At 45.3% G+C, this 10,596-nt stretch overlaps 1 protein-coding gene across 3 annotated transcripts; it reads left to right on the top strand.

Annotated features, from left to right (window-relative positions):
• Positions 1 to 203: 203 nt before the first annotated feature.
• Positions 204 to 10,490, top strand: LOC6585259 (SET domain-containing protein SmydA-8). Of its 3 annotated transcripts, none has more exons than XM_032732678.2 (2): positions 204 to 1,225; positions 5,469 to 6,358. In XM_032732678.2, the coding sequence occupies exons 1-2, from the start codon at positions 323 to 325 to the stop codon at positions 5,763 to 5,765; spliced, it is 1,200 nt and encodes a 399-aa protein (XP_032588569.1). In that variant the 5' UTR covers positions 204 to 322; the 3' UTR covers positions 5,766 to 6,358. The 3 variants fall into 3 exon arrangements, with proteins under 3 accessions (XP_032588569.1, XP_032588568.1, XP_002010892.1); XM_032732677.2 differs by lacking the exon at positions 5,469 to 6,358 and adding an exon at positions 9,812 to 10,490 and having other exon boundaries at positions 233 to 1,225; XM_002010856.4 differs by lacking the exon at positions 204 to 1,225 and adding an exon at positions 9,812 to 10,490 and having other exon boundaries at positions 5,608 to 6,774.
• Positions 10,491 to 10,596: the final 106 nt, after the last annotated feature.

The raw sequence follows: 10,596 nt of genomic DNA, 5'->3' as shown, positions 1-10,596 counted from the left end.
GTCGCACGCTCCGAGTGAAGCCCGACTAATTATAGCTGCCTGTTCCATGGCAAACAGAGCGCCACAGAGCAGCAGCAGCAGCGCCAATTAATGAGATGCCGAAGATGCTGCGAGAGAGGCAGAGGCAGAGGCAGCGGCAGAGGCAGCGGCAGCGGCAGCGACAGCAATAGCAAATTGGAAATGCGTCAGTTGCGATTCGAGAGAGTAAGCGATTCGATCCGATCGATCCGTTTCGATTCTTATTCGATTATCCAATCAGAGAGCATTCGCTTTCCCATTCCCATTCGCATTCGCATTCGCATTCACATCCCCATCCAAGTCCATGGCGCAGATGGAGCAGCAGCTGGAGCAGCATGTGCCACAGATGGCCATCAGTGCCAGCACGCAGGAGCTGGCTGCCTTGATCGATGCCCATTTGGGTGCACTGCGCTCGCCGTCGCCCGCCTGGCGTGTGGGCGACTCTCCCATATCGGGGCGTGGCGTGTTCGCCGCGCGCAACATTGAGAAGGGCGAGGAGCTGTTCCGCGAGCACACGCTCCTGGTGGGACCCACCGCGCATCGTGGCCGCAATTTGCGCACCTGCATCCACTGCTACCACCAGCCGCCGGGCGAGAGCGAGGAGTCGGCGCTCTGCAGCGCCGGCTGCGGCCTGCCCGTCTGTCCGGACTGTGCGCCCTCTGAGCGGCACGCCGTCGAGTGCCAGCTCTTCCGGAAATGGCAGCCCAAGCACTTGAGCATCATTGAGCCGCGCGCCCTGCGCATCCTCAGCGTGGTGCGCTGCTTCTTCCTCAGCGAGCCGCAGCGCCAGCTGCTCTACGCGATGCAGGCGAACACCGACCGCTACTACATGCGCGAGGTGCAGCGGGCCGCCGAGTGCTTCGAGCACTTTCCGCGCGATCCGGACATGCTCGAGTACTTCTATCGCACGGTCTGCGCCTTCAATACGAACGCCTTCGAGAGTCGCTGCCACATCGATGGCCAGGAGGTGGTCACGCGCGCCCTCTTCCCGCTGGCCGGGCTGCTCAACCACCAGTGCACGCCGAATGCGGCGCACCACTTCGAGGATGGCGAGACCATCGTGGTCACGGCCACCGAGCGCATCCCGGCGGGTGCCGAGATCACCATGTCCTACACGAAGCTCCTCTGGTCCACGCTCGCGCGCAAAATCTTTCTCGGCATGACGAAGCACTTCATGTGCCAGTGTCCGCGCTGTCAGGATCCCACGGTGAGTTGACCAAGCGATCTCGATGTCTCTGTGTGCGTCTCTCTCTCTCCCTCTCTCTCTCTATCTATCTAGCTCGCGCGCGCTCTCTCTCTCTCTCTTGCTCTCTTTCTCTCTCTCTCTGTGCGTATATCTGTGTGCCTTTTCTGCCTATGTGTGTGTGATTGCGATTCGATCTACTAAAATAGCAAACGTCTCCCTATTTCTAACTGTATTTATATATGTATGTGGCTTTATCCGTATGACTAAATATATCCATATATTGTGTGGATATATGTCTACGCCTTATGTTTGTATCTTTATGCGTATCTGTCTTTATCCTATATGTATCTGTGCTTCTATCTTTATCTGTTCACATGATTATTCTTATCCCTATCTGTACACATATTCTTATCTATATCTGTGCTTTTACCTATGGATATAGCTTTGCTTTTATCCGTATATATTTTTATCTTTTTTCAAATCGGTTTATATATCTTTCTTATCTATATACCTTTATCCATAACACTGTATCTGTAGATATAGCTTTCTTTTTATCCTTACTTCATGTTTGTTTCTTTATCCGAGTTTCCATTGTGTCTCTATATCCTTATCCGTATATCCATTGGTATCTCAATTTTGCGTATCGTATATCTATCTGTATTCCTATCTATATCTCTATTGAGTCTGCACCTGTCCCTCCACTTGAATATCGACTTGTATCTATATTTATAGCACTACCTTAAGATATACCTCATTCAACATATATATATGCATGCACGTGCTCATATGTATTTGAATGCGTATATATAACTCTTTATATAGATCGCTCTCTGTATCTGTTTCTCGATTTGTATCTATATTTGTAACTACATCTGCGTCACTATGTGGGCCAGTGTATCGCAATGTAGGGCATTAGATAGACACGCACACGAGTGAACGATTACGCATCTGTTTTTGGCCCATCCGGCCATCCATTGATCGGCACTTTGTGTGATTTTTAGCACTTGGCACAGAGCTTCCAGGTTCATTCAACTGTGTATTAGCAACACTCTCCCGACATTAATAGCCCATTCGTTCGCAATTGAAGCTGTGATATGAAGTAAAGCGTCTAAATGGATGGGCAATAAATGTGTTGCTTGATTTCTATTTGGATAAACGAGCTGCTTGGCTGTTGCTCGCAAAAATATTGATAATCAACCCAATTTAACTTTTCACATCTGAATTAAGCGTAACCCCAAAGTTTCTGAGCTCCCATGTAAGTAAATATTTAACCAAAACTGAATATGATTGAGTTGAAATTATTTGAATTTACATATATAAAACACGAAATGCAATTGCGATAGTTGTGATCGATTTATTGCACTGCTCATCTCTAGCTGCATTGGCGAATGCCAAAATTGCCATTGTGAATGCTGTTCAAATTTGAATGCACTGTTTGCTTAGCCAAAATACCAAAACAAACAATTGTGAATGATTGACAAATGTGAATGCAGCTAAATACCAAAACAAGCTATTGTGAATGATTATTTGAATATGGCAAAATACCAAAGCCAAATCAATGTGAATACTAATTAACCTGAATTTATATGTAATTGTGATAGAAATACTAATAAATAAAGCAACGACTAATGAGTCGTTTCCCAATGCAGCTATAATTACATACATACATACATACATACATACATACATAAATATACATATACATGAAAAGTTCTGGCACTTGAGCGTCTGGTATTCGCAATCAAATTGCGCTCCCATTCAGCAAAATGCCTCTGAATGACAACTTGTTGAGCCATGAGCCAACGTGAAAATTGTTGCTTGATGCGATCTAAATCTTTCCTGCTCGGCCGCTTGCCCTTTCTGTTCTCTGTTCCCCGCTGCTGACGCTGTTCGTGTTAAATATTTTGAATGAAATCGTCCATCCCTTGCCCCGTTAGGCATATGCTTACATGCATACATGTCGACATACATACACACATATACACATACATATACATACATATGTAGACCTCTGCCTCGCACCCTTTCTGTCATGCTGTCTGTCATATTGCATATTCCTTTGGGTCTGGGCAAGCTGCCAGGTTAAGAGCTAATGGAGGTCCAAACTAGTTCAAGTACAAATACACAAACACACACACGCACGCACACATACACACACGCACGCACTCTCAGTGAAGCCTCTCGCTTCCTCTCACACTGCACGATGCTCTTGCACGCACATTCGGCACGCCAGGGGGCGCTGCTGTAAATCTTTGGCCATTGGACGACGAAGACGCGACCGAGCCACATGCGAGAAAACATATCAAAACGCCACTGACGTGCGTCCACAGCCAAAAGAAAAACATTTCGGTTGCGCTGATATGTCCGATACTCCCTGCAAAGTGTTGTGAAAGGGCTTGACAAGCGGGTGAGTGGCATTTAAGAGTTGTGGAAGGAAAAGCTGACAAGAGCTAGACCAATATCAAATCAATGCATCTATTGACAGTATTTGATTTGCTTAAATCGATAAGTATCGATTTTTTTTTTAAATTTTGTATTTTGTATAGTAAAAGTTGTTAGTGTTACACATGCTTAAATAACTGTCGTTTCTATATCAAATATATGTATATAAATAAAAATCGATAAAAATCGATAATCGAACAGTCAACTGCAAAATTCAATTAAACTAGAATTATATTTAAAATATTGATATTTAAGATATTTAGATACTTCTTAAAGATTATTTGATCAATTATATATGCACACACATACCTAGGGTATCGTCCTAGTCGCGCCCTGTTGATTGCTGCCAACTATTTTGCTCCTATTTTATGCATGTTTTTTTGTGTGCTTTAAATATAAAAGTTGTGCAAAAATTTGTACTGAATGAAAAATAGAAAACTTGTTTCTTTTTTTCTTTCAAGTTTTTGTTTGAAATATTTTTTTTCTGTTATATTTGGCTTTAGTTAATTTTTTCGTGCATTTGTTTTTAATTTGTGTGGAGAAGTATTCAAAGTGGAGGCGTATTGGGGGTGTGGCTGTGACTGTGCCTGTATCAAGAAAAGGGATAGCTGCGTGCGTGTGTGTGTGTGTGTGTGTGTGTGTGTGTGTGTGTCTAGAACAGATTTAGGGCCAACCGTTTGCGGCACTTTGTCTCTTTGTGTGGCCCATGCGGCGTATACGCAACGTGCGTGTGTGCTTGGCCCATTTTGGCTTCTTGTTGTCTTGTTTCTGTTTCTGTTTCTGTTTATGTTTTCTCTTTGCTGTTTTTGTTGCCCTGCTCTTTGGTCGGTGACAACGTGCGGCAGTCGCCTGCGTGTGTTCCACCTGGTCACGTGTCGCGGCACCGTTGTGCCTGATGATGATGCCATTTGGCCCATTGGCTGGGCCCATTGTCATATGGACGCGGCACGCAATCCGCTTTGGCAATGTCTTAATTTATGTGGCATCAACACGCGCCACACAACCACCCACCCACACCCGCACCCATACACACACACGCACACACACGAAGTCCCTCAACGCTGTGGCACGCCCCACGCTCAGTGACCAAGTGCAGCACAACATAAAAATGGGGCAAGACTGAAATCTGCGCTGCGGTTCCAGCCGGAAGCCGCAAAAATGTGAAAGTCGCACCACGTGGGCGCAGCGCCTGATGCTGTTGCTGCTGCTTCTTCTTCCACTTTGGCTATGTTGTTGCTAGTGTTACGTATTTATAGCGGCGGCTCATAACCGCAGCGTCGCAGTAGGCGTCTGCCGGTGGGGGCGTGTCATACAAATTGAAATGACAAATCGAAGTGACAGGCAAAGCAAAGCGACTGCTGCAAGGGCAAGGATGGCGTGAGGGGAGGGGGGGCAAGACTGTGCATGTGTGTGCGTGTGTGTGTGTGTGTCATGGACGTCAACACGCCATGTCGCTAGTCATGCGTGGTTGTTGTAGCAGTTGTTGTTGCTGTTGTTGTAGCAGTTGTTGTTGTTGTTGTTGTTGTTGTTGTTGTTGCTGTATCGAATCCAATTGAATGCAACACAAAATTGAATAAGAGTCAAAAGCAAAAGCGTAAGCGGCTTTGCCCCTCTCTCTCCCTCTCTCTCACTCACTCTCAGTGTGTGTGTGTGTGTGTGTGAGTGCGGGTGTGCGTGCATGAGTGTGTGTGTGTGTGTCGCGCCTTGGATAAATCATATTTTTCTAGTTGTTGCTGTTTGCTGCCTCTAATTTGTGTGTGTGAGTGTGTGTGTGTTTCTGTTTCTTTTACTTTTTTTTTGTATTTATTTTTTTTTTTTTTAGTTTTTGCGTTTAATACTCTCTGAGGGCGTCGCTGTCGCAGTCGCTGCCTCGGCTGGCGCTGGCGTTGCTGCTGCTGCTGCTGCTGTTGCTGCCCAGCTGCTCGCCTGGTCTTGTCGCCAGTCGCCAATCGCCAACACTCGCAACCGAACGTCGCGTCGCGTTGCCACGACGCGTTGTCATCTCAGTGCTTTGCCTGCCTTGCGCTGCAACATTCTGCCGATCCTGGCCAGGCGCACCCACAGAGCCGGAGCGAGACACAGGGATACTGTGTGCGTGCGTGTGTGTGTGTGTGTGTGAGAGAGAGTGAGAGCGACAGATAGTGCGAGAGTGTGAGAGGGAGACAGGGGGAGCCAGAGAGAGCATGGTGGAGCGCATTAATACAACGGCCGCCATGGTCGCCCACATGGCGCCCAGTCGCAGCACCACGCCGGACCAGCTGGCCCGCCTCATCGACGTGCACCTGGGCGAGCTGCGCGAGGAGCTGCCCAACTGGACGCTGGCGCCATCGCCCGTCGCCGGCCGTGGAGTGTTCGCCACCCGGGATATTGCCGCCGGCGAGCTAATCTTCAGGGAGCGCGCCCTGGTCGTCGGGCCAACTGCGCGCAAGGGCTCCCAGCTGAACACATGCGTCTGCTGCCATCGGCTGCTGGGTGCCAAGCAGTTCCTCTGCCCGCATCGCTGCACGCTGCCCGTGTGCGGCGAGTGCGCCGATTCGGAGGCGCACCACAATGAGTGCGCGCACTTTCAGCGCTGGCAGCCGAAGGATCTGAGCGAGGAGTGCAAGGAGTTGTCGCCGACGGGCGAGCCAGTGGACGTGGTGAATCCGCTTTCGCTGCGCATCCTGACCGCCGTGCGCGTCTTCTACCTCAGCAAGGAGCAGCGCGCCCTGGTGGACGCGATGCAGGCGAATGCGGAGCGTGGCTATCGCCAGGAGATCATCAAGGCGGCGCAGTGCTTCCGCAAGTTTCCCACCACAGACAAGCCCTTCATGGATCAGCTGTTCCGTGTCGTGGGCGTCCTCAATACGAACGCCTTCGAGGCGCCCTGCCGGGTCGACGGCCATGAGTCGCTGCTCCGTGGCCTCTTCCCGCTGACGGCCATCATGAACCACGAGTGCACGCCCAATGCCAGCCACTACTTCGAGAACGGGCGGCTGGCCGTGGTGCGTGCGGCGCGCGACATACCCAAGGGCGGCGAGATAACCACCACCTACACCAAGATCCTCTGGAGCAACCTCACGCGCGGCATTTTCCTCAAGATGACCAAGTACTTTGTGTGCAACTGCGACAGGTGCAACGACAATTCTGTGAGTAGACTCACCGCTCTCATGCGTTCCATCACCGGATATCCAATATCCGATATTCGATTTCCATCGATCGTTATCCGAAGGACCTTTTACGACCTTTTTGCATTTCATATTTTATCCGTTTCATCATACGATAGTTGTTATTCGTTAATTTCCCTCTGTGTTTGGCGTTAAATACTATCCACATGAGCATTATAGCCATTGAGTCAGTCTTACAACAAAATATGGCTCACCATTTCCACTTATTTATTTGATATTCATCATCCTTTATTGCTATCTATTATATGATCAATTAAGTAATTTTTTTTTTATTTCATTGGGTGATATCTGTTATACGAGCCTATTTTACCAATCGCTCTCACTCTTAATCGTTCTTTTAAAATTGGCTAAGCTTCATATCCTTCAGACTCGACACTTTTGAGTTTGCTTTAATTTTATATTCATTATCCGCTGTCATAATTAATTATCCGAAACAGTTGTATTCACTATAAGCTGATTATATATTTGTAATCCACTCATTTTGCTATCATTCGATACCTGTTACTCATTAACTGTTATGCAAGAGATTTCAAAGTAAATCTAAAACTGATTTATTGTGTAAATTTCATAATTTTCACTTAAATACTTTCTGTCTTTCAATTTGAATATTAGTTAACTATTATCCGGAGCCCCAAATGTTTATCCAAAATGATGACATTATCGTTTGAGCTCTTCATAATTACAAATTGCATGTTTCTTGTAGCTGGATAAATGTTTAGTTGCTAAGAAATGTAAATCTTAAGCTCATAGATCACTTTCCGTTTGCTGCTTAAACTTAAAGATCAAAATCTAAAAGCTGGATAATCGTTTCATAAGTGGCCCCACTGAGTTGCTCAGGAAATAGGTAACTAAAATAGCATTGACCAATTGGGGATGGGAATAGGTATGGGAATGGTAATGGGAATGGGTCATCTCTAGCCAGACATAAAACAATTATTGGAATTTCTGAAATGTGAAATGTTTGTGTCTCTGCAAGAAATATCTTTGAATAGAACCGAAAGAGTCTGCAGCTGCGTGTGAGCGTCTGCCATAAAGCCAAAGCAGATTTATATATTGTATGTGTATATATATATATATATATATGTATCTGCATGTATATATTTATGCTTATAAGAATTATATGGCTAGCATTCTCTTATACCTTTATGTACACAACTCAGTTGGATTAGTTGAATAATGGCATTTGGCAACGAGATGACAAAAATGCGCTTAATTAGATTAGTTGTATGATTTTTGCATGAACTTGCGCTGATGGTGCAGAACCGACAGACCTACAAATATATGTATATATATATATATATATATATAAAGATATAGATATAGATGTCGTATATATATGTATGCATGTATGTATATGTCTAGGTAGTGCTCCATCTACTAGTGCGGGAACATGAGCGTGAGGCTCATTAGTGCAACATGACCAGACCGAGACCCAGACCCACAACTGACAGCCAGGCGACACAGACAGCCAAGGCAGCTGCCGCAATTTCGGACATGACATCCCCCGACCCCCTACACCTACCCCCTCCCCCCCACGACATTGTGGTTGATAGTCGTATGACAGCTCTCCTGCTGCCGCGCGTACCCGCGCCTGCCCCACTGCCAATCCAATCTAACCTTACCCAACCCAGAGCAACCTAGGCCATTCCGGTCTCTAGCCGATGCGGGCGGACTATGCAAATGACAAAGATGTAGCAGAAGCACAGCGGAGAACCAACAAATTGTATCTAGTATATGGTGTACAATATATACACATAGTATATATGTGATATGTATGTGTGTCTATGTGTGAGTGCCTTGAACAGGTGAACATGAATGGCTCTCTCAACTGCCAGATTCTCTGACAACTTTTCAGATTGGAAATATTTTCTCAACTCTATTTCGTATGCCCTGAAAAATTTGATTGAATAGGAATTTGGATGATATGTATGTAAGCCCCAAGAAGTATATGAATATACTCTTGTTAAGTCACACTAGTTGAGTAGATGTTGGTCTGTTCCTGTACCTTCCCGTATATTGTATGTGCTACGAGATTTTATATCCAATCATTGTCATATAATATCATATATGTTGTTCATTCAGTGTAGTCAATTAACATTAAAAGTGAATCTTTAATCAAATTTATTTCCTGATTTTCAATATTGTTTAACCATTATCCGCTACTAACAAACACTATCCAATTTGATAACATTTGCTTTAAATATTACTTAACCGTTATCCGTTATCAAAACAAGTTATCTGAAATGCTTACATTGGGTGTAGCTTTAGCAAATGTAGCTAAATTAATTTTCACCGCTTTGAATTAAATTTTTAAACTAACTTAAGTTATTCATTTTTATAATCTTGTGAAATTTTCTATCTAGAAGAATCAGCGAACCTATTTGCGAATCTCTTTGAGTCCTGGCAGAACTTTCACTAGACTGCTCTGAACTGAACTGCTTAACACATATTTCTAGCTTAATAACATATTTCTAGCTATATTATAGTTTTTAATTAAATAATTTCTGATTATTAGCTTTCTAATATTAGCTTTCAATGAAATATCTGTATCTCATTATGAACATTATTCTTACTATGAACATTATTATTTATAAAAAATTTAATTATTTCTGAATATTCATTTGCTTCCTCTTCCGAAATATCTATAAACGTATATTATTATGATTTGCATTATTTTAATTATTCATGAATATTATGTTTCTTTCTTATCTTATGTGCAAATAGAAAATCATGTTGCATCTAAAACTTTTCAGTAGTGCCATTTCCAGTCAAAATTCAAAATTCACTGCTGCCACCTTTTATTGCAAATACATCTATCTGGCAAGCAGAAGGCAGTGTTGTAAAAGACTCGTCTCTGCTGGGCACAGCGTTGCCAGCTATTCGGCATGCATTTGAATTTCATGCCAAGTGGAATCCAATTGGATTCACCCCTATACCCTTGCACCCATTGGCCGTCAGCTCGGCATTGTCTGATCGATTTCCATTTGTTGTATTGCAGGAGAACGGAACGTATTTGTCGGCTCTGTTCTGCCGGGAGCAGGGCTGCAAGGGCCTGGTCATTCCCGTGCAGACGAAGACGCTGCAGCCGGACTGGCGGTGCCTGAGCTGCGAGAACGTCTTTCCGCATGCCAAGATGGCGCGCTACCAGGACTTTGCCCTCAACACGATCAACAATCGGATCAACACGTGCAGCGTGCGCGACATGATCCACTTCATCAATGAGCTGTGCCCGCGCTTCTGTCCGCCATCCAACTACGTGCTGATCGAGGCCAAGCTGAACGTCATCTGGCGCATGACCCGCATCGGCGCCGAGGAGTACACGCCCGAGGAGCTGGCCCACAAGGATCGCTATCGCGAGGAGATACTCGCCATACTCCATAAGCTGGGCGCCGGCGAGTGCACGCTGAAGAAGCTCATCAACGAGGAGATACAGTGAGCCCTGACTGTTGACGGACACCCATTGCGTGCATGTGTATATGTGTATATGTGTTTATGTATCTTCGTGTGTGTATGTGAGTGTTGTTGTCTATGTGTCTGCGCGCGTGTGTGTGTGTGTGTGAATGCCATGGAATTGCTGTAGCTAGTAAAACGTGTCTATTTTTTTCCTCTTTCTTCTATTTTGTAATCACTCTAGGAATACAATGAAAAAAAAAAATAAATCCAGCTCTACAACAAAACTGCACTTATTTTGTTCATTTACTGAGTGCCACGCCCCCTTGGCACGTGGGCTGCTGTCGTGGTGTTTCCGCTTCTATCACTTCGGGCTCTGCTCAAATGTGACGT

The sequence above is a fragment of the Drosophila mojavensis genome, unplaced genomic scaffold (assembly GCF_018153725.1).
Source record: "Drosophila mojavensis isolate 15081-1352.22 unplaced genomic scaffold, ASM1815372v1 contig_136, whole genome shotgun sequence".
Classification (NCBI taxonomy): Eukaryota; Metazoa; Arthropoda; class Insecta; order Diptera; family Drosophilidae; genus Drosophila; species Drosophila mojavensis.
The sequence above is the reverse complement of the archived record's forward strand: the minus strand, read 5'-3'. Positions and strand labels throughout refer to the sequence as shown.